The sequence below is a fragment of the Herpailurus yagouaroundi genome, unplaced genomic scaffold (assembly GCF_014898765.1).
Source record: "Herpailurus yagouaroundi ecotype Mexico unplaced genomic scaffold, PumYag 203, whole genome shotgun sequence".
Taxonomy (NCBI): domain Eukaryota; kingdom Metazoa; phylum Chordata; class Mammalia; order Carnivora; family Felidae; genus Herpailurus; species Herpailurus yagouaroundi.
In genome coordinates this window covers 14,835,394-14,860,354 of record NW_024412434.1, presented here as the reverse complement: position 1 = coordinate 14,860,354, position 24,961 = coordinate 14,835,394, and the positions used below count along the sequence as shown (strand labels likewise).

At 42.2% G+C, this 24,961-nt stretch overlaps 1 protein-coding gene across 1 annotated transcript in view; it reads right to left on the bottom strand.

Moving 5' to 3' along the window:
- Positions 1-24,961, bottom strand: part of NEBL (nebulette) — a 116,989-nt gene that overhangs the window by 15,586 nt on the left and 76,442 nt on the right. The window contains 7 exon segments of the mRNA XM_040451267.1: positions 13,637-13,786; positions 14,990-15,082; positions 17,245-17,416; positions 18,454-18,558; positions 19,823-19,915; positions 21,414-21,506; positions 23,117-23,209. Of these exon segments, the coding sequence (XP_040307201.1) occupies positions 13,637-13,786; positions 14,990-15,082; positions 17,245-17,416; positions 18,454-18,558; positions 19,823-19,915; positions 21,414-21,506; positions 23,117-23,209 (799 nt within the window).

Sequence of the window (24,961 nt, the reverse complement as noted above, 5' to 3'; positions counted from 1 at the left end):
TATTGGAAAAAGGGGCACTTGGGTGGCTCAGTTCGTTAAGCATCCAACTTCAGCTCAGGGCGTGATCTCAGGGCTCCTGAGTTTGAGCCCCGCATCGGGCTCTGTGCTGACAGCTCAGAGCCTGGAGCCTGTTTCGGATTCGGTGTCTCCCTCTCTCTCTGCCCCTCCCCCACTCATCCCCCCCCCCTTTCTCTTCCTCCCAAAATAAATAAACATTAAAAAAAAATCACTAAATATTGGAAAAAAGAATCACAAAATAAGCTATTTTTTACATTATCAGCCAGGTACACTTAGTCTCACAAGCCAGCAGTAGGTCGCGATTTCAAAGCTAACTGGTTTTTGTCACGAAAAAATAAGTCTGTGAATCTTCTCTGGCAGAATGGAACCAGGACACAATGTGTTTTGAACAGAACTAGAGAGATTTAGAGTTAGGAATATCTGCTATTTTGCTTCAGAGTAATCTAACCGGTTTACTCGTACATTTACATTTGAATATCAACTTGTGTGTTTCTTCTCCGATTTGTTTCTCGGTTTTAGCTATCTAATCCAGGAGAGACTCCCCAACTTGTAACTGTAACACAAACCACACGTAGAAGCAGCATTGTCACTGAGGGAAAAGGAAGTGCTTTTCGCCCCAAATTACAAAGTCTTTAAAAATGTTCTCGTGGCACAAAATCAATAAGGTATGTATCTGTGTCTATGCACACACATGCATGCTATCTCTCAAAACAAAACAAAAAAGAAAATAAAGGAATTCACAGTATGGAAATATATATATATATATAGATATATAAATATATAGATAGATATAGATAGATATAGATAGATAGATACAGATATAGATATAGATGTATATAGATATATAGATATAGATATATAGATAATATAGAGATAGATAGATAGATATATGTCTATATCTATAACTTTCTGACAAGAAATACATAATTTGGGGCAGTTCTTTGATAAGATGAAAGCAATAAAGAACTTAAGCATAGCAGGGATACAGGGATGCTGTTTCCATTTGGGTAAACCGCGGCACTGAATCTAGTGTTCGACACAAGTTAGGCCATGACTGAAAGGTCAGTTCACAGCAAATCCCAGTTTTCCTCAATGAATACTACCATCCATATTGTGTAAGTCAGTCTCATCCAGAAAGATTCATTATTCAACAATGAAAGAAATTCTCATTATGCTATTGTAGAGGATAGTCTATAAATACCTGTTAGATAAATAGACATAACCTATTTTTAAAGACTTTAAAACAGACTAGGCATGTGGTTTATTCTTGCGCTAATCAATTCAAATACTGACCCTTGGGAAAAGCATCAGTCCACAAGTAGTTCCCAAATACAGTTTTATATTAGACACCCTTCGTGACAAGGCACACTAAATATCATATATAGACACATCTCAGGCTTGGGAACACTTCTGAATGAGCAAGTATGTATTTTTTCAACCAACAGACATATACGAAACTGAATCAATGTGTCCCTGACGTGATTTGAAGACAGGGAAATGTGGGCAAATGAACATAATGGATTGTCTGGGCCTTGCGGAGCCCAAGGTTCAGTTTAAGGTAAGTGGCTGGGGCTGAAGAAATAGGCAGGTACCAAGAGTCACAGTCAAGTAGGGAGATGGGGAACAGGCCCCTGGAATCAAAGGCATGCAATTTTAAAGATATTTTGACAGGATCTAGGTAAGAATCTGACAGACTAGTAAACAAGTTCAGTACACAACGGTCAGACATATGCTGTAAGATAAAGATCCAAGGCAGAATGTCTGAAAAAATGTGGAATGGGCAGATCAGGGACATTTTTGGAATAAGAATAGGCAAGGAGTAGGGAATCTGGCCGCAAGAGAGGAAACACACAACAGTGAGCTTGGGCAACAGGAGATAATGACCAAACAAAAGGCAGAGACTCAACACAACGTCACCCGGCTGCATCAGCCCGTGGAAATTTTAAGTAGTTCCTGTAAAAAGTCAGGATCCAATCCCCATGACCTACTAGCCTGGGGCGGGAGGATGTGGGGCACCTGCATGAAATAGGAAGTCGGGGCAGGAAAGGAAATGCATGACTACAAAGGTAACATTGTGACTGTTTTATCTCTAAGACAGATATGCAAATATGTGTATCTACTCAGTCCGCCATCCAACTTGGATGTTAAATTTGATCCCTAAAACCCAAAACTACTCTTTCCATTTTCACTGCTGATGTTCAACATGAAAAACTCATTCTGTCCTTTCCACGTACATCACTTCACAATTTACAAAGCTCTTCCAAAGTTTTCTCATTTGACACATATGCTATGGCCACATTTATCTCCTTCCCGATGATCAAACCTTCTCTTTCTCCCCAATCAAGTAGGCTTCGCAGGAAATATATTTCTAATGTTTTATTGTTTGCTACTTTCGGCGTCAGATGTTTCTCCTTCACACACATATGGAACCCTTTGATTTAATTTTGGCAAATCAATGAAACACACATGTGCATCTTGGAACAAGTGCTATTCATTAGGACTTGATCCTTTTCCCAGCTTCACACTCAGAAGAGGAAACTTGTGACGCTGCTTTCATTCCCAGTCTATTGATATCAGCAATAGGAGTTTTTCTCTAAGGACTTCAAATTCAATCAGAATCCTGAACCTTTTTCTCCAGGAACGAACTAAAAGTTTCTACCAGTTTACAATATGTGCTTTTTTGCAAGCTAGAGGCACCAGCTAGATGGCTACATGTGATCAGGTAATAGCTGACAATAGCATTTTACATTATAAAGGACTCATTTATTTTCCTATAGATTAGTTTCATCACAGAAATTTATCTCAGAAATTGACCACAGAAGTAGCTCAGCTATCAACTCTTTAAATCTTCCTGCACTTAAACGAAGACAGGAAAACATCACTTTTTGACAGATACCGCGCACTTCTCAAATTCAGATTGGAAGCAGCTCTCACATACAGGGAAATAATGCGACTGAAATTTTCTTGTTGAAGGCATTTTCCTTACGGAAGTCAGGCTAAGAAGGAGTTGGACTTTTTCAGGGGGCTAGAGCTTCCCATCGGTAGTCAGAAACCAAAAGTAGTGGCTTCCCTAGAAATTTTAAACAAAGACAAAATTTTATTTTAAACAAAGACAAAAATACGAAGAGTTCAAAATCAAGAGTGTACTTCCTACTAAGCAGTTCTGGCTTTCTAATTTTAAGACTATGCTCACCATCAAAAACAAATGTTGCATTTGGGTAGACTACCACTCATAAAGCAGAAAACGTAAATCCTCAATGCACAAAGAGGATCAACAGAGAAATTAATGCAGAGACCGAGCAAAGGATTGTGACATTATGGACACTGCTCCTATGAAAGGAGATTTTGAAACACCGCTGGTTGGATGCATATCCATCACTTTCAAAATATACTAATAGTTTAGTATTGTGCCTGCATTTACTATTTCTGTTCTCAGCTTAGTGGTAAATTTAACTTTTAATGATGGCTATTATCCTTCGGAACTCAGGGTGCATTCTGGGGTCTTTGCTGTGTCTAGGACAGGGGCGACTTGTGCTGGCACTTTGTCTCCTCTCGTTCACCCTTTATTCATCGAGCATTCGCGGCCCTGCGCTGTGTACAAGAAGCAAAGCTACATGGCACCTTTCATTCTCTGCCACCATGGAGTTCATGATCAAACAATAAACTAGAATACACTGAGACGGAAGCGATACGAGGTATGAATTTCAGAAGTCCTTACTCAGGACAGTTGTGACAAGTGAAATAAAACATTGAAATGAGAGGTCTTTATGTGAGAACAGAAGTGTTAATGTAGGAATAATTTACTGATTTCTTGGTTATGAAAGGTCACCAGCTGACTCAGGCTTTGTAATAAACAGAGGTTACCGGGTCACCTGGGTGGCTCAGTCGGTTAAGCGTCCGACTTCGGCTCAGGTCATGATCTCACGGTCCGTGAGTTCGAGCCCCGTGTCGGGCTCTGTGCTGACGGCTCAGAGCCTGGAGCCTGTTTCCGATTCTGTGTCTCCCTCTCTCTGACCCTCCCCCGTTCATGCTCTGTCTCTCTCTGTCTCAAAAATAAATAAAATGTTAAAAAAAATTAAAAAAAAATAAAATAAATAAAATAAAAAATAGAGGTTACCATGTTATGGTCCAGCGAAACATCTTCCGTTACGGCTTAAAAAAATAAAGAAGTAAAAGTAAAAAGGCTATTATTGCACTGTTATCCTCAGCCATATTAGCTCTAATTAGATTTAATAAATTAAAGACTGATACCAAGTTTTAGTGATTTAGCACATGTAACAAAGCGGTCTCTTTGTATTTCAGATCAAACTTTAACTTGAATGTGTTTATGTGTCAACAATATTAAGTGTCTGTTTTGTTGGTACTTTTCTAGATGTAGTTACAGACTAGAGAACAAAGCAGGCAGAACGATTCTGTTCTAATAGAGTTTATACTCTGGGGGAGACATAATTAGTTAATACATAATGCAATACAGTATCAGATGATAAAAAGGATGATAGCTATGTACCCAGAAACAGAATTGCTAGATCATATTGAAATTCTATTTTTAATTTTTTGAGGAACCTCCACGCTGTCTTCCATGGTGGCTGTACCATTCTACATTGCCACCAACAAAGTATACGGGTTCCAATTTCTCCACATCCTCGCCAACATTTATCTTCTTTTGTTTGTTTGAGTTTTTTGTCTGTCTGTTTGTTTGTTTTTGGCCAATAGCCATCCTAACAGATATGACATCATGTCACATTGTGGTTTTGATCTGCATGTACCTGATCTGCAAGAGATATCTGTGGCTCCTGGCTCACTGCAGCACTGTTCACAATAGCCAAGAAATGAACATAGCCCAAATGACCATTGACAGATGAATGGATGAAGGAAATGATATATACATATGAGGGAATATCACTCGGTCTTGAAAAAGAAAGAAATCCTACCATTTGTGACAACATGGATGAACCTAGAGAACATTATACTGAGTGAAACAAGCCAATGATAGGACACGATTCTACTTATACGAGGTATCCAAAATAGTCAAATTCATAAAGCAGAAAACAGAATGACAGTTGCCAAGGGCAGAGGTAGAGGAAAATGGGAAATTGTTGCTCACTGAGTATAAAGCTTCTGAGATCTGCCGTACAACATAGTACCTCTAGTTAACAATACTGTATATGTTGTATGGAAACCAATTTGACAATAAATTATATAAAAAAAGATAAAATGTAATATACAAATTATCTAATATACAAACGCATGAATATAAAGTTAGGTAAATAGTAAAAGAATTAAAAAAAATACTGTATTGTGCGCTGGAAAAGATGTTAAGAGGATAGTTCTCATGTTAAGTGTTCTTATCAATCATACACACACACACACCAAACACACACACACACACACACACACACACACACACACACAAGAACACAAGGAAATTTTTAGAGATGGTGGATATGTTTAGTATCTCGATTGTGGTGATGGTATCATGGGTATATGCATATGTCCAAACTCATCAAAATTTTGATATTAAATACGTGCAAATTTTGTTTATCAATAAAGCTTAAAAGAAGAGTTACAGAGAAAAATAAAGCAGGGTAAAGGGATAGAGACTTATGGGTGTACGTAGATTGAGAGTTTTCCAGGTAGAGTGGTCAAGGAAAGCGTTTCTGATGAGCTGACATTTAATCAGAGACCTGAACCAAGGGAGGCAAGCCACAAAGCACCTCAAAACACTTGGGAGTGTTCCAGGCAAAGGGACCAGTGATTGCAAAGAGCCCACGGTGAGAGGACACCTAACGCCGGGAGGTCTGTGTGGCTGGAGCAGACAGTCTGGCAGAAAAGGAAACTGGAGACATGACCAAGGAAGTACCAGACCGTGCAACACCTTGTAGTCTACGGATCTTGGTTTTTAGTTGAAGTGTGATTGGAGCTATTGGAGAATTCTGAGCAAGCATGTATGTGATCTGATGCAGGGTTTTAAAGGATCATTGGCCACTGGGCAGAGGTCAGCTCGGAGAGAGGCAAAAATGAAATTATAAAGATCAGGAGCCTATTTCGGAGAGCTCCAGGAGCCGGGATGGGATTTGCTCAGGATGTACCGCGACTAGCAAGGAGGGGATAGATTTGGGACAGATCTGTAGTGAACAGAGTCAACAGGTTTACAGACGGATTGAATACGAAGTGGGAGAGGAAGAAAGGTAATGAGGACGTCACGGGTATTGTTGGTCTAGTGTTGTGAATGATTGCGTCACCAGCTGAGATGGTGAACAAAGACAAGAACAGATGTTTGTTTGCTTGTGTGGGAAGATAGGAAATTAGACACCGGTTCCACACGTAGGATTTGATACGCCTACGAAGCAGCCAGCAGTAGGCTATTTTGTCTGGAGTCTGGAAGTCGTGAGAGTAGGAAGATGCTATGAATTTGGAGTTTCTGCTCTCCTACGTCGATGCTGAATATCAACAATAAGAGACACTGTGACGTCTGAAATAAAAATCCACACTGCTGTCTCTACACCATGAGCCCCTCTACAAGACTGTGAAGAAGGCCTTCTGGTCATGGGATGCCCAAGAAGTCGGTTCTCTTGGTAGGATCTAAATCATCCAATGCAGACTAGATCCGTAGATAAGCTCCTAGAGGGGATTAAACTTCCAAGCCACAGATTCAATCACCTACCAGCCTAGAGAACGGGTCCTCTACGTAGCCTCCAAGTCTCCTGCTGGATAGAGCCCAAGGAGAGGGCCCACAAATAATATTCACTTGCACCCTGTCCCTGAGGAGGCTGTGGCTTGGCACTCCCCACACTCTGGTCTGGTCTTCAACCCGTTTCCTAGACACACAGCCCCTGGGCTTAAGACATGCCAGAGCACCCCAAGTTTCCCATATGCTCATAAGCTACTTTTCGGCCCCAAACACTCCTTTCCCGTGTCCCCACCTGGCTGATTCCAACTCTCTGTGTCAGTCCATCACAACGCCTTCCTGGATACAATGGCTTTATGCATCTGGCTCTCTCGTCCGAATGTGAGTTATTCGAGGGTAACAACTAGACCTTTAATTTTTCGGTTTCTAGCGTCTCCCACACGTAGGAGATAAATGTTTTGTGGATAAACAGATGGAGTTATGGGTGCCTTGAACACACGCACAGGTTTAGGACAATCGGCTCCCTAATTGGTGCACTGCCCTCTTGGTACACCTACAGACAATCTACTGAGAGTTCCAGAATGTGCCGAAGCATCTCTCACAAGAGGGCGTAGGACACGGGCTAGAATGCTATAATAAGCACAGCCCAGACAGGGCGGCCACAGAATTCAGAAGCTTGTTTTCCATCAGTGAAGGCAGGACAAGGTCATCCCACCAAGACTCCTTCGCAACAGAACTGAAAAAGTTCACAAGGCTGGAAAACCACAAATGTCCATTTTAAAAAGTACATCTGTCTTTCTTTCCCTGTCGCAGCCCCACACCCTTGTACGCTCTCAAGGGAAACAGAAGCACATAAAATACCTGAAGCAAAATGAAACATGAGTTCAAACTGAGAAGGGTAGACACTGGGCAAGACTGCAAACACACAGGAACACCAGCACCACAGAACACTGCGAGTTAGGGGAAACCAAAGCAATACAAAGTCGTACCGGGAGGCAAATACACGTTGCAGACAAGTGTGTGGAAGACAAACACAGAGATCAAAGAAAACCTTGCAGTGAACCGAGCAGGAGACATCAAGAGTATTTCCAACTCAATGAACTGCGTGTCGAATGAAAACAAGTTAACCTAATCTGATACCAAAAGGCACTAAAGGTAATTTCAAATGATACTATTCAAGAATCAAAACAAAATCAGATCAAGTTTAAATAAAAAGCCTCCTTTATTGAATCAAAGTAACACAGTAGAGATGTAACATGAAAATGCTTTGGTAACTTAATACCTTGGAAAGTAGATGGAAAAGTAAGAAAGCTCAAAATAATCGCATAAGAAACGGAAAATATTCAGCAATCAAAGCTAGATGGGAAAATATCATGAGAAACACATAAAGAAAACAACAATAAAAACTTAAAGGAGAAGGCTTCTATGCTAATGCTCATGAAAACCAAATGTGAATGACGAAAACAAGGTACTTTTGCCTCAAGGAAATGAGCCGATTGTTTAATCCTTTATCCTAACAATCAGAATTTCCTCTGACTCATAAGAAGAACCCTAAAATGATGACTCTCATAACTGCCCAGCTACTTAATTCACAGAGTAGAACAGATCAATTTTAGAACATAAACGTATTCTCATACATAGAAAAGAAAGCGGGGGGGGGGGGGGCAGGTAATGTAAATTTATGGCAAGTAGCTTAGGAAGTGTAAAATATCTTTGAGAGCTTCTTGTTCTATGTCCCTCTTGTTACACAAGTGGACTCTGTGCCTGATCAAGTTAGATGATCTCCAGAGACCTCAGTTCAAGGAGGAGACAGCCAGGGTGAAGTCCAAAGCCTCGTCCTGTGGCACACAGCTGTGTCCACTAAAGTGCAGCACGGTCACACACACACCCTCGACAGCAGGGAGATAACCCAATCTCCGAGGACATCTCGCTGGGACTTAGCACATTTTATCCTATAAAATCCTAATCTGTATCTAAAAAAAAAAAAAAATCGAGTATGGAAGAAAAGCTGGCGTTTCCAAATACTTACGTCGTCTTTTTTTCTTCATCTTACCACTAACAAGTACGGTTTTAAAATTCTATTCCGTTTCTAGAATGGTACTTAAACCAATACATATGATTAACTAAAGACACCAAAGGTTTTCATCAAACAGCCGTCAAGACCATAAAAGTTGCTTCCTTCTACAGAGTCAATCAGCACCTCCTTCCCAGGGCCCAGCAGAGTACACATTTCAAAGGGGACCCTAAATTTCAAAGAAACTGAGAAGTCATGGGTACTGCTTCTTCCCTTCACCATCAGGAGAAAAAAAACAAAACAAAACAAAACAAAACACTGGGAATGTTTCTATTTTAGGTTATTTTTCAGCTATGCTTTAATGTCCTTGAAACATATCAAAACATCATCCAAACAAAAATGGGAGAATTTCCTTGAAAGCCTTCCACAACAGCCTTTTATTTAAAAAAATAATAATAATTACAGTGTATATATTTATGCACGCAGTTCTAGTTTTTAAGATCTTAGTTTCTTGTATACCCGAAACTACTACCACATTACATGTCAACCATATGTCAATTAAAAAAAAAAAAATAAGAAACAGGAAAAAAAAATATTAATTTGGCCATTTCATTCATTCACCCAATACTTGCTGAGTGTTTATTCTTAACGGCTGGTGACAGAGTCGTGAACAAAAGAGCCAATATCTCCCTCGCAGGGCTTCTATTCTAGCGAGGCAGAGACAAACAAGCAAATAAATAGATATATAATATCTCGGATGGTACCAAGTGCTAGTGAAGGAGAAAAAAAGGGACAGACAGGAAAAGTGCTACTTTGTCTCTGGGAGTCAGGGAGGGTGTCTCCAAATAAAGTGACTTCTGAGCAGAATTATGGAGAAAAACGGGGTTCGGCCAAAGCAAATATGGGGATGAGAGGGAATGTTCCAGGCAGGGAAGCAGTTACGTGCGGCAGTACAGGGTGGAAGCTTGCTTGGAAGGTTTGAGGGAAGCGGGGACCACAGGAGTGTTCCGAGAATGGAAAGCGAGCTTGGGGAAGCAGCCAGGGCCCAGAGCAGGCAACGGTGAGGATTTGGGTTATATCCAGAATGAAATGGTAGCAGAAGAATGACGTGATTGGACTTTCGGAAAGATCCCTTCTGGCTACCAGGTGGAGGAAAGAGCAGGACAGAGGGCTGGCGGCGTGAGAGGCAAGAGCAGGAACAGGAAAGCGGTCAGGAAGCTACCCTGATGGTCCGAGGCAAGGAGGGCCCCACCGGAAACGCGGAGTGAGGGCAGAGGGGGGGCCCAAGCAGTCGGATTCTGCGTATGTTTTTCCCGGTGGAGCTGATAAGATTTGCTAATGGGTTGGAGGGAGGTGTGAGTAAACAACAAGGGTCAAGGATGACTCCAAAGGCTTTGACCTCAGTACCTGGACGGGTGCGGTTGCCATTTAGCAAACTGAAAACCTGGGAAAGAGCAGACTGTTGTGGGGGGAAGGTGGGGGGCGGGGATATTGTTTTGAACATATTGGGTTTGGTATATCACTAATCATCTGAATACAGACACAAGGTGCCAACAGCTGGAATGCGTCTTGCCTCCCTTAAAATAAATGGAGTTGGGAGCATGTTCCCATGTATTCTAAAATCTTTTCAAATTAACACAGACATCTGGTGTTACACATACTTGTATGTACGTTAGAACGCTTACTGGCACATCTTTACTTCTGCTTCGTACTTCAGTATCCATTTTCCAAACTAGGAAACGTCATGAAAAGCAGAGCACCTTGACCCCATAACGGGGGGCTGAGAATGACAAGGCATTTTCAAAGGCATTTTACAAGACATTATTTAAGCTACTGAGATACACCTTCCTGTCAGAAATCCAGCCCCCAACCCCCACCGCCACCTAACATGGCGTCTGAAATTCCTCCATTTTAAAAAATGTAATTATGCCCTCTCAATCAAGTGTTAATCTTACATTCTGGCATAAATACAAGAATATGTATGTATACTGTCTTTCAGTGGAGACATTTCCTCATTCAGTTTGGCATAGAATGGGGTCCTTTTGCTAGAAGTAATCAGAAAAGAGAAGGTATGGCTTGGGAAGAGAAAGGAGAAGCCAACAACAGTGGGTTTTCACAGTGCAGTCCTGGGGACCGAGAACGGAGAGTCAGCAGGTGCAGAGGGACTGGAGACGTTTGGGGGAGGGGGTCTGAATTCTTCTCTACGCAGGCTCATCCCAGTCCTCATCACTGACACCTTCCGCATCTACCTCCAGTGTAGCCTTCCTTCTGGACTCTGATTGCCTACTCGACACCTCCATTCGAACATCTCACCCATACACCATCTCAGTGCTCCGTTCTCTCTCGCAAAGACATTTTTCTCCCAAAGCCTCCTTGGCCCAGTTAACATCATTTAGCATTTGCGTTTCGGCTCAAATCCTCCTTCTCTGGGAAGGCTTCCCTGACATCAAGGCCAGATCAAATTCCCCGGTTGTACATCTTGTGGCCCCCACGCTCTCCCCCTCAAAGCCCCTTCTCTGTTCTTAATTATACATTACGTGGGTCAGTATCTGTTTCATGTCAGAGTCCCCCACCAGACTCCGAGTCCCTTAGAGCAGAGGCACATCGCTTTTGCTCACTGCACTATGCATCACCAGATCTGAGCTCTTGGCTGGTGTAAAAGAGCACTCAATAAACATTTGGTGAATAAATGAATGAATGCTGTATTGGGTGCACAGAGTGAAGTCGAAGGGTCACTGCTGAAGCAGAGTCTCTAAGGTACATCGCATCAACTCTAAAACACTGGACTGAGTGAAGTTGACTACGATGGCTCCGAGTTTATTCTTGTATTTGTTTTGCATTTTGCTCGTCTCATCAAACATCGGCATTATTCTATACCTCCAGAACCACAGAGGACACCAAAGGGAGAAATCAATAACCCCAAGTCCAAAATCAAAAAACTCAAGAAGTTACTGAACCCTTTGTTAGAGAACCACCCACAGAAAAGGGAGGTCCCCCATGACTGTTGTGTCTACAAGACGGCAAAAGTACCTGACAAACATTTCATTAGAATCATAGAGAAAAGAGATCTTTAAAAACGTCCTAGTAAGGTGGGATCTTAAAAACCAAACCAAAACAAACAAACGAAAGGCAAACTCATAGAAACAGCACAAAAGTGGTTGCCCGGGGGCTGGAGTGTGGGGAAAACAGGGAGAGGTTGGAAAGGGGGTACAAACTTGGAGCTACATGAAGAACAAGCTCCGAGAATCTAACGTATAACGTGGTGACGACAGTTGACAACACTGTATTGTATCGTTGAAATTTGCTAGAAAAGTAGAACTTTAACGTTCTCACACACACACACACACAAGATAACTATGTGACGTGACGGATGTGCTAAGTAACCCGCTGGGGGGGTGGGGGGGAGTCCATTTCACAAATGTACTCACATATCAGACCATCCCAATGGACACTTCGGATACCTTACAATTTCACATGTCAATTGTACCTCAGTAAAACTGAAACATCAAAGAAAACAAAACTTTCGACCCAGCTAAGGCCAGTCTAAATATGCAGTTTAAGATGTATAGGATGTAATTGACTCTAACCTCATAAGTGCTTTATTTGAATGGATGAAAAAAAAAAAAAAAAACACCAATCATACAATTGCAAGGGCTTTCACGGTTTTATCAGGTCTTTGGTCACTTTACTTTCTCCGCAACAGCCCCTCACCCCCATGTTAAGTTGCTCAACATCAAAATTTCCTGCCGTTGGGATGTCAGCGATAGGACCTCTGTGGTTGAAGGGGAAATTCAGGGTTCTTTTTATTCTTATGTGCTTCAGACCCCTCACCTCCTTCCCCGTGGCACTAAAATGGAGCTGTTCCATGGTCTTAACTTTCAATAAGACCTTTGTCAGCAGGATTAGTTGAACATCCAAAATAATTTCAACTAAAAGGTCTAGATGTAATCTGCCGGCTTGGATACAGAAAACGGGAGAAAGGATGACTACATAAAACATAGGGAAGATTATTAACAATGAACAGTATTTTCCAGTTTTGTTTTATTTTTAAATCTCGTATCTCAAGTATCACAATTTCTTTTTTTTTTAATTCTTTTTATGTTTATTTATTTTTGAGAGAGAGAGAGAGAGACAGAGTGTGAGCAGGCGAGGGGCAGAGAGAGAGGGAGACACAGAATCTGAAACAGGCTCCAGGCTCTGAGCTGTCAGCACAGAGCCTGACGCGGGGCTCGAACCCACGAACTGTGAGATCATGACCTGAGCTGAAGCCGGACACTCAACCGACTGAGCCACCCACACGCCCCTACGGCCGATTTCTTTTAGGCAAGATCTAACTCTGTCTGCAAATGTATATCAACGTTAGAACGCACACAAGGGGCGCCTGGGTGGCTCAGTCGGTTAAGCGTCCCACTTTGACTCAGGCGTCATGGTTCCTGAGTCAGAGCCGCACATCGGGCTCTGTGCTTTCGGCTCCTCTCTCTCTGCCCTTCCCCCACTTGCACGCACTCGCTCTCTCTGTCTCAAAATAAATAAGTAAACTTGAAAAAAAGTAATAATAAAATAATAATAAATGCACACAAATTCATAGCAACCCCTTCTAGCTGTTCCAATATAACTGTAAGATTGATTTCCCTCAATGGAAATCAAACGCAAACTCCACAGAACCCAAATGTCCACTCTGGCTGTGTACCTCCATCACACAATCATGCAACAAACTCACACAGCAGGTCCCAAGACCCTTTTGTCATTAAAAATCCATTGGCGGTGAAAATAGTGAAGAAAGACAGGAAAAAACAAACGTGCAGGAATGCAAATTAGTAGTATAAAAGAAAAGGACTCCACTTTCTGAACAGAATTTAAAATTTTCAAACACACCCAGGCTACATGTTTGTGCAAAGGTGAAGAATGTTAGGCACACTTACGACAGGTTTGCAAAACTGTATTATTGTTCTCTGAGACTGATTCAAATTTACTACCTCCTTCGTCCGATGGCCTGGTTACCTCACTGCAGCATGAAAAGCTGGGGTAAATCTCGGATATTTCTGACTTGTCGTCTCCCAGACCTGTGCCAAAAGTACTGCTCGAATGAGAGCGAGAACGATGTCTCCTATAGTGACTCGCCTTTTCTACAGCGGAAGGAAAATATTCGTATTTGCGATTAAGTGACTTGAAGAACCACAACAAAAAAATTACTGAAAAGTGTAACAAGGACACAAAGCAGGTCTCTTATAAATAAAAATCCCAAAGCTCAGGCATTACAAGTTCTAGCCACCTGTTACCACACTTCCGCATATGCTGTGTCAAGTGCATCGAGGTTGAACAATCACTTATGCTCATTTTAAGTGTAGATTTTAAAGGAGAAATGGGGGTGGGGTGGGGAATTAACAAGAACTAAGGAAACACTAGCAAAATAAAATGTTTCTATCAAACCTAGCATCTGGTTATACGTAATTGTTTTCAAGAATCGCCAAGCGTAAGTATTTGTTGCCTTTTCTTTATCTTCAGAAAATTTAATGAGAGCTTGGCTGCTTATGTAGATCAAACCGAGGACAAAAGTATTAGAGTCCCTATTTTCCCTTGGGCTTTCCATTTTATTAATGTCAGTAATTAAATGTAGAATATAAATCAGGGGGTAGAGACAGACCCAAAGGATATAATACATCTATTTATATTGTTTGAAATAACTGCATAACTGTCAAGGCTTCTGTGTGTTCAACACTGTCTGAAAGTCTGAAATGTCAAAGCATGCTATCCTGTACCCAAATATCCAAGCCATTCGGTTTTTGCTTTTAATTAGAAACACGCGGTCTAAATTAAAAGTCGAGTGAACTTGCGACATGCGCCATAAATTCTGCATTATACGAAAACTCAGAGATAAATTTTAAGGGTACCAAAAAGTCTATTTTATTTTAACACATTCATGATGCTATATGGGACACCTCCCCCACCTTTTATATAAAGGAGAAACGAATCTCCTTTATATCTTAGCAGTTTAATGCAATCCAAATAATTGCATTTGAAAGCCCAGAAAACCTATCAAATCACATTCACTAATGAAAAGCAGAAACGAGGAAGCTCTGGACACCTTTCTCGGTGAACCTGGGACAAACTAATCTATGTCTGATATATTAAAAAGCTGTTTTGTGAGGTTTGTTTTCATGCATGATGAATGGCATTTTAAAGCAGCATGGCATTTTTTTTTTTTTCAAATCCTCAACTTTAAAAATTCACAATTTACAGTTGGCACCAGGTGCCTCTAAGGCTCAGATGAGCTGCACTTTGAGGACAAAACCACGTAAATGAGGAGGAACTCAAAATGTAAGCAGTACCAGAGAGCATATGGAGACTTCTAGACTGAATATTGTCTTCCAGGGGATCAATGTCGAAGATGGAACCAGGATCTGTGCGCCAAACTTTGAGGTCTTTTACCAAAAGGAAGAAATCAACAAATCAAGAATGAATCTTAAAAAGCCAGCACCGGAGTCAAGCGCAAGTCTGGAAAAAGATGTACATAAGAGGCGAACACGCAGAGGCAAACCCACGGTCCTGCAGACATCAGAGAACAAAGGGACAGTCGCACCCACATGAATTTGGTAAGAAAATCTTGTGAGCAAATTTAAGTTGCCTGGTTTATTTTTCATTGTCCTTCTGTCTGCAGCCTGTGACTCATCACCCAACACACATGCATACCAGACAGCCCCCCGCATCCCTGAGCCCCCAACACTCGTGCTCCAAGAAGTAAAATGTTTGACATAAACTGCTGATTAAGGACATGTGAGTAATTCCCAGGGAGAGACTGAGAGGTTTTTGTCCGAGAAAACCAAAGAAAGAACAAAAACTTCTCTCCTGAGGGCACCTGGGTGGCTCAGTAGAAGCATCCAACTCTTGATTTCGGCTCAGGTCATCTCACGGTTCGTGAGTTCAAGCCCCACGGTGGGCTCCCCACTGACAGTGTGGAGTCTGCTTGGGATTCTCTCTCTCTCTCTCAAGACATAAATAAGTAAACTTTAAAAATAACTCGCTTCAGTTACTCCCTGCCTGGTTCAAAAGTTCGTTTGTGGAATGTACTGCATTTTGGGGCTTCGTAGGGAAGTCCTCAGTGGAAAACAGTCTCCCCCCCAAAAGAAGAAATGCACCAACCTCTGGATTACCCAGTAAGGGAATAATTTAGAGACATGTATGTTGCATTTAGAAAAAAATAGCAATTTCTAGGGGCACCTGGGTGGCTCAGTCGGTTAAGCGTCCAACTTCAGCTCAGATCATGATCTCACGCTTCGTGAGTTCAAGCCCCGCGTCAGACTCTGTGCTGACAGTTCAGAGCTCAGAGCCTGCTTCAGATTCTGTGTCTCCCTCTCTCTCTGCCCCTCCCCGACTTATTCTCTCTCTCTCTTTCTCTCCCTCCCAAAAATAAACATTTTAAAAAAATTTTTTAAGAAAAGAAACGAATTCCATGTTACTTTCAACAAAAACATCTCACCCCATCCACCCAACTGAATATGATTCTTTTAAACAATCAACTTTGGAAGGTGTGCAGAGCTATCTGGAAGGTGTGCCAATCTATTTGGAATCCCTCTTGGAAAAGACTTGCAGATTCACTTAATAATCACTCAACAAACTTATGCCCTGACTTCAGTACCGTTGTTTTATATGAAGACATTACCCTGTCAGATATGCACCTCCGTCCCTCAGCTCACCTCTAAATGGCCTTTCACTAGTTCCAAAAGGCAAGCTCTTACTTGTGAAGATGAAGCTAACTTCACATGGAGATTGCTGGTGAGCATGTTGCATGGTTCCCAAAAATATTATCTGAGCTTTAGAACTGGGCTAGCTACAAAAATTCAGACACTAACTGCTCTGAAGAAGAACAATCATTTGGAAGTATGGGTCGTTTGTGCGTACCGAAAACTCAGTAACTGTCCTGTCTAGCCCTGCCTTAGATTCCGGTGTGATCACTGCTGTCTCAGCCACCATTCAAAACTTTGTTCTGAACATGCGCCCAGACGAACTAGGAGGAATAGTGAGAAGTTTCCTTCCTTTCAGATTTATGGCACTTGCAGACAGCTCTCGGTTATCCCCACTCGGGGATAATATCAAAAAAAATATAAGCTCTTCATATTGTGGAATACCATCAGAATCTCTCTGGCACTTCTATTTGTGGTAAAAGGTCCTACATGGGATCGGTTCTATTATTTCTGTCCCCCATGTAGACAATGTCTGCACTACAAGGCATTGCTCAAGTACATTAGCTAAAGGAAAACAAAACAATTGTCCGGCCTTTGTTATCACTCCTGGCTGGTATCTGGGCCGCTCCTTGGCTTAAGAAGTAAAAACACTCTTAAGACCAGCAAGTTATTGAAGACAGAGAAGGTGCAATAATTCAAAAGATTTGTGATGATAGCTGACAAGGACCATGAATCCCATTCAACGTGGCACAAACAGTTAACACTTAGCCTGTCATCCCTTTTCAATTGGGCACCACATCCAACATTTGAGGACGAGTCCAATGAATAAGGAGGCTGATTCTACAGCGGGGGCAAGGACCACCTTTTTGACCGTGCACACCTGCTGAGAACCGTCAGCTTACCAACAATGATTCCAGGTCTCCGGTCCATCTCCACAATGTGAGGATGGACGCCCTTGTAGGCCGCATCGCTGACAACCTGGGTGTTCTTCCTCACTCGCTCTGTCACGGGGTCGTCTACAACAGGAGTAAAGCCTCTGCCCTTCGTCTTTTCAAAATCTTCATGATACTTTACCTGAAAAAAAGGAAAAACAACATAAACTCCAACTGAAATTTCCTGATTGTTAACAGAGCTCACACAATTTCGACATAACGGCAACTGTTACAGAATCAACTACATCTAGACTATTTTCCACACAGATGAGTCTTTTCCAATTACTCCGAAAATAGTGTCTGAAATGTCAGCTTCCTAGCATCAGAAATCAAGTGCTGAGATTTTCACAACGGTTTTCCTCATTATGGTGAGAAACTCTTTTAAATTATATGTAAACCGGTATATCAGTGAGAAGGTTTAAAAGATATATATTGTTTAATCCTAGCGATTTCCTAAAATGTACTAACTTAGGTACAAATTAATTTGCTATTTTTTTAATTTTAATAGGTTTTAAAATGATACTCTATTTCCACACATTGACATGATTTTTTTTGTGTATACACACACACACACACACACGTGTGTGTGTGTATATATATATATATATATATATATATACAGTGTGTGTATATATATATTATATATATATATATACAGTTCAAAACACACATTTTTTTCATGTTCTGATATTGGATTACGGTGGTAGTTATTCAATTCTATAAATCTTACTATATACCACTGAATTGCACACTTTAAATGAAGAAACCTTATGGCCGATAAATTATATCTCAGGCAACTGCTTTAAAAAAAAACATACCTAACTTTTACATTCTTTGCAACATGTAAACATACCAAGCTCTGTCTTCAGATTAACTGAAAAGAAGTCCAAGCAAATGTCTTTCACAAAATGCATTTAGAGTAGTCATGTTAGAAATAAAAACACACCCCAAATATCACTGAGAAAAATTACTTTATTAGACTAAATATTTCCATTACATTTCAGTGTGGTTAGCGGTCACGACCCCCCCCCCCCCAAAGGAGGGTCCCATCTGCATTTTGCTTTGCATTCATGCTGGTTAGTTATCCAGATTAATGGTGAACAACGCCTTCTGTATACCGGGTGGGGCCGTTCCTTAGTATGTTTTAGTCATGAGAAGAAGGAGCTGGTTGTACCCTACCATGGAAATATGATTTTGTGCTTCTTTGACATATCTTAGACCAGGCGTATCTAAAATCAGACTTGGTCTACCTTTCATCTGTTTATGGTCCTGGGTATATTTTACCTGCAAAGGACACAGTAGAACGTACTTAAACAACACGACAATTGTAAGAGAAAACATTACGCCACATTTTCAAACTTTCCAAATGAGTGACACATCTATAACAAATTCAAAATGATTCCCCAAGTAAGTTGTTCAGTGAATTACATGTCATTCTAGGGTAACAATCTAAAATTTTGCTCTCAAAGTTCACTTTTAAAAACTAAAGCAAAAACCACCTAAATCCCTCGATTAACCGAAAACCAACGTGTGAGTGAGCGATATCCACTAACAGTGTAGTCGGGAACAGTGGAAAAAGCCACACTAAATGAAACCTAAATTTATTTTTCTGTTTCTAATATTTCCCCCGTTTGCCACCATAACACTGTTGAAGAATATATACCTACCAAGTCCAAGCATCCCTCTATTTCCTTTTATTTTTTTTTTCCCCATTGTGGAGAATAAGAAACTGTGAGTATCAGATCTAATTTCCTTCTAAGCGGCCACAGCTTAAAGGTAATTTATGTCAAATACGGTCAGCATCTCTGGACAGAAATGCCACTGGCGAACTGTAAACCGTAAACCCTAAATGCTGATTCCCAGGCATGAGCTATCTTCTTGATAACTGACCAGCAGAACTCTGCTATCTATGAAGCTGGCTATGCATGATATGAGGAAAGCAACAATTGAGGACCTGAGGACATATGTGCAATTCGGAACTGAAGCCCTGATATTTACTAAAAGAAAGCATACAATCCAAATAAGACACTGATGTGCACCACGGGCCTTTCATGAATAACTGAATGCTATACGCAATGCATGTAAAGATTTTCTTTCCCTCTAGGTCCCTACTCTGGAGTAATGAGTCATTTCTGATTTTGTTTTGCAGAGAACATCTAACAATTCACATTCAATGGGATACATCTGCACAATGACAATTATTTAACTTACGCATCAAAGACTTCACCACTTTCAAAGACACTGGCTAAAATAACATGAATCATTGTTTAAAGGAGCATAATATAGTTTAAAACTAAACTTTGAATGTAACCATTGGTCACATCTGGAAATACCGAGGAAGGGCTTGCATGATGACGTCAAGTTGCACAACGGCAGCTTTTGGAAATCATCTGAAATTACACGTGGACCTACTGCATGTATCACAAATGTTTCTTGAGAGTACGTTTTATTTTCACGGGGGAAAAAAAACAACAAGAAGAAAAAGACTGCAAGTAAATAATAAAGGACGCATCCTTTGTAACAGACCAAAATGAAAAAAGCAACTTGCCGAACTAAGATTTTCTTGATTCTTCTTCACTCTTTCCATTTCAGGAGTTACGCTTAAAGCTGTGGCTCTTCCCAGCTGACCTTTATAATAAACCTATCATTGCGGAGAATACAAAATAAAGAGCACGGTGAATCAATTCACCTACATAAGAGTCTCACAGTAGCTATTTTAAAGAGCTAGCCGAGAAAAGGGCACAACGGAAAAAAGAGGATGGTATCGGAGGGCTAGCCATATTTAAAAGGCTTGCATCTGAAATCAATTTCAATTCATCCCATTGCGTCTATGGCTGGGAATGACATCACCGTGAATACACTCAAATACATGGGCATACTGTCAGGAAAGCGGACATAAGCACTGCATCACAAAGGAACATGGTAAGAAATGTTGCCTTAAAGGCACTCGTACCCGTATACTGTTGCAGTCTGTTAGTAATTAACGGTAGCAGGGTTTTCAAAAAGATGCCTAAATAGGTGACTGTGGTCATCCAAAAACTGGTCACTGCACTTCCCACGACCCCATTCTTCCTTCTCAATAACTAAGCTCCTTTCTGAGAGTAATGGAGTTATATCAACCTTGCCCCTAGATATATCGGGCAGAGATGGGCACCTACTTCTCCAAAACACAGTTGTTAGGAAAATGGCCAAACAACGGCCTGCCTTTGTTTTATGATCTGCCTCCAAAGACTTTAAAGGTTTGAAGAATAAAATATTTCTTTGAACCTAATAGATTTCTAGATTTCCTCTTCCAGAGAACCCAATCTAAATTTTTTTTACTGTTTTTTTTAATCTTTGAGAGAGAGAGACACAATGTGAGCAGGGGAGGGGCAGAGAGAGAGGGAGACCACAGAATCCGAGGCAGGCTCCAGGCTCTGAGCTGTCAGCACAGAGCCTGACGCGGGGCTCAGACTCAAGAACCCGCGAGATCATAACCTGAGTCAAAGTCAGACACTTAACCCACTGAGCTACCCAGGCACCCGCAGAGAACCCATCTGCATGTTAATGACTTCAAAAAAAGATGCTCTCCTTGAACTACACCTAGGGATTACAAAAACAGAAAGGGGTTAAGAACAGGCCAGGAGTTGGTGCTCGAGGAAAAACGAACAGCCCCCTTTACAAGTGCCCTGAAAAATGGGCCTGTCCCGTGTGACCTGTGCAGGCTTGCACACTTTATAATTTTACCCCCCAAGTCATCATCCAAAAATAAAGTGACGAGAGCTGGGAGTGGGCGACAGGGCTGGACAGGCTAACAAACAAGAACACATACAGGTAAGAAAGGCAGTGAGAAAGCTTATTCGAAGGGCCAAGATGCTAGGAGCCATCGCCGCATCCCTTTGCGGAACGACAGCAACTGTAAGCGTGCAGACAAGAGGGAGCCATGATAATCGGTCGCCAAAAATCGTAATTGGCGGTCACTGGGAACTCTGGAGCCCGGAATGCCTGGCTGTACCCACACCTAACACTCCACACCATTTCAAGTTAGGCAGTCAACTGAGAGCACAGTATCAACTTGAGAACTTTATAAACACAACTCTTCACTGACATGTTGAGAACACGTTTGCTGTCATAAGGAAAAAAAGTTACTAAGGTCACACATTGCTGAGGTTCTTCTGGTTTTCTTTAGCTCTCTTCAGCTCTGGTGGATCAGAAATTGAAGTTGCTTGTTTAACCCCTCCTTTATATTTTACCTGCGGAGGATAAATGAGAATTTTAGTAGATAGCAGAATGGTCAACACACACACACACACACACACACACACCCCACAGAGCATGAGCCTCAAAATTAACCCTATCTTTCCACACTTGTCCCCACAGGAGACATGCAGAAACCGGTCAGTTCATGTCCACACCTGGATCCTTACTCTTCTGATGTGGCAAGCACAAAATGGCATTGTGCTTCTTTAAAATGATGTTTCAAGGGGTGCCTGGGGGGCTCAGTCGGTTGAGCGTCCGACTTCAGCTCAGGTCACGATCGTGTGATTCGTGGGCTTGAGCCCCACATCGGGCTCGCTGCTGTCAGCCTGTCAGCGCAGAGCCCGCTCAGGAACCTCTGTCCGCCTCTCTCTGCCCCTCCCCCGCTTGCACTCTCCCCCAAATAAATACATTTTTTAAATAAATAAATAAATAAATAAATAAATAAATGAATGAATGATGGTTTCAATAAATATTTTGCTGTTCAATGCCAAAGCAAACTGCAAATCCCACCACTAAAAGCAATGGGAATATAGGGGAGAAACACAGGAATGAACCATTCCAAGAGAACCAGAGCGAAGCTGCTGGCCCAGCCTGGGCCATTTACTCTCATTCTGGAAGACCATTGGTCTTCTGGAGGACCATTTACTCTCATTCTGACCTGGGGCTTCCACCTTCAAAAGAAGCTAAAGATCTCTCCCTCCTACTGCCTTCCAGGGATATTATAAGGATCAGGTGGTGTTCAGCCTGATTTTCTCCTCTACCTGTAAGAACTCACACTCACATTGTAAAGTCTTTCAAAACTACCTGTTTGGGAGAAGAACGTTATTGTTTATACCGGTAAAAGTTCCACAAAAGGGTCCAAAAAATGGGAAAAATAGCTAGCAGGGGGCACCTGGGGTCCCCAGGGGCACCCAGGGAGACCTGGGGTCAAATCCCAGCTCGGCCCTTCAAACTGTGGGTCCCTGGCATGTCCTCTGACCTCTCCAAGACTCAGCTTCCCACACCTACAAACCAGAGAAATAAATTGCGCCGACCTCACGGGTTCACAGAAAGCGTTCAGCACACACACCATATTGGAAGTATCTCACGATTATTAACTCTCGTTCCTTTATTAGCAATAAATCATTGATGATTGACTAATGTTTTTCATTTTATTTACAAGGTTCCCTGCCTTGACGTTATGTCTTAGCAGCCCAGTCAAGCCGGGTCTTCTCCTGCTCTATTCTAACAGCTAAATTCTTCTTCTCAGGTTGACAACACACCCACTTCTCTCCAGGTCCTTGCCCAAAAGGAGAGATTTACCCACGAACCTATGAGGCCCGTGGAGACAGGAACTAGGTCTCACCCATCTTTGTGTACCAGTAACCAGGATCACGCCTGGCGCGCTGGGGTGCTTAACGAAGGCTTCTTGACTAAACGACCACGGCTAAATCATAGCCAGACAATCCCAAACTTCCCGGATCGCACCGGAGAACCAAAGTTCCTGCCCTTGAGCATGGGACTGCAGAAAAGAGCAACCGATCCGTAGAGGGCTCGAGCTTTTCGGAGAGCACTGTGAAGAATAAAAGTGCGTGACGCTTGCTAACACAGAGGAAACACTTGCCGCACTCAGCTGCTCCTGGTTTCTCCTCACCCTCTCCATCTCTGGCGTGACGCTCACGGGCGTGGCTTTGTGGCACGGCTCTTTGTACCGGAGCTGAGAGACAGACAAGGTGCGAGACAGGGTGGGGTTATGTGAAGGAAAGGTGCGCCCACAGTCTGCAACAGATTAAAAGAAGCGTCCTTAGGAGTTCGCGGGGACCTGCGCATCGCCAGCAGACTTCACCATCACCACGAGCCCAGGCTGCAAGCTTGTTCTCGCCCGAATGTTTTTGAACTCTACCTTTGGCTGTTATTCTTTGCGTCGCATCATTTGTCGGGGGCCCCGCCGAGTGTGATCGGTACCGGGAATAATAAGTGATCCCTTCCGTGAGTTCCTTTCTTCAGAGCACAAAGGCAACGTTAGCAAACTACCATTTCGTATTTAAAAATAAAAATCCTACGTTCCTCTCATCGGCAAGGAGGATGGCACCATGCCTGCCCCTTCGGGACAGGCTGTCACTGCGGAAACACGCCCCGAACCTCAAAGTTTCCTTATCTACAAAGTGCCCACGTGGGAAGGCCTGTGCTCTGACTCGCATTTATGGAAATTTTCCTGACCTGCCGTGTTGAGGTGCTCTTTCTTAGCTGGAGGATCAGGCCCCAACATTTGTGGTCAGTTTTCCGGCAATTCTGCAACACCCCGGGAAATAAATGAGCCTCCAGCACAAAGAAACAGAATGGTGGGTCCATCAAATGAATCTTTGACAGGCAAAAGTTAAACTGGAGGTTAAAATCCTATTATAAGGAACTCCACAGGGACGGTCTTAATGATCTTCCGGAGTTTAAATTTAGTGTAAGGGAATTTTTTTTTTTTTTTTTTTTTTAAGACATCACAAGACCTTCAGGGCCTGCAGATAAAATGCACCCGGGATGCACACCCTTAACCGTGAGTGTGCCAGTGAAGAGAAGCTTGACAAGCCTGGAAAATAAATGACAAAGGGTCAGGCCCCTTCCGTGTGGCAGCTTTCCTCAGCGGGCGGCTTTCTTTGTGCTGTGATATGTAGTTGAGAGTTTAGGCAGATTCTGTGTCCGTGTCTGTGTCTGCGTTACAGTGAGAAAAGATCCAGTGTAATCTCTACGGATGGCAGGATATATGGAAAGATTACTCCGAGTAGAGCTCGGAGGGGAAAAGTCTGCTGAGCGGCATTATGGATGTGGAGAAACTATCGTAACCAATTTCTGGTGGATGTAAGTTTGGGGAAATCAAACTGATAATGGCTACTGTTCATGTCTTGTTTTCATCCATTCACAAATATGCTAAGTGCTCTCCAGGTAATACCTCCCTTAATGGTATGGCTCCTGTGTCACAGATAAGGAAATTGAGGCTGGGAGAGGCTGGTGGCTTATAAAGGTTACACAGCAGGTAAGGGCTGGAGCTGGGATCAAGCCAGGAGACCAGGGTCCACATTCTTCCCGTTATTCCCTATTGTCCAAATTTCTACCGTGTGCACACCACTTGCCTTATGTCGGGCCAGCTATCAACTGTGCTGTGATTTGCAGTATTCGTCTTCCATCAAATTAGGTCACTATTATCTTCAAATAAAGTTATTTTATGGGAGTGTTATGTGTCTCTGATAAATTGAACACGACTATCCTTTCCTTTTGAAAAAGAGATACATTAAAACAATACAATCCCTAAATCATGGCCTGCTCATGGGCCAAGCACCTATCATTTATATACCAACCATACTTTAGGAAACACTGGGGTTCCCGACGTGACTCCTTAGAGCCCGAATCACAATTTCTCTCTCACCATCATCTTGGGCCATCTTTCATCGCATGCACCCATCACACTAAACCTTCCTCT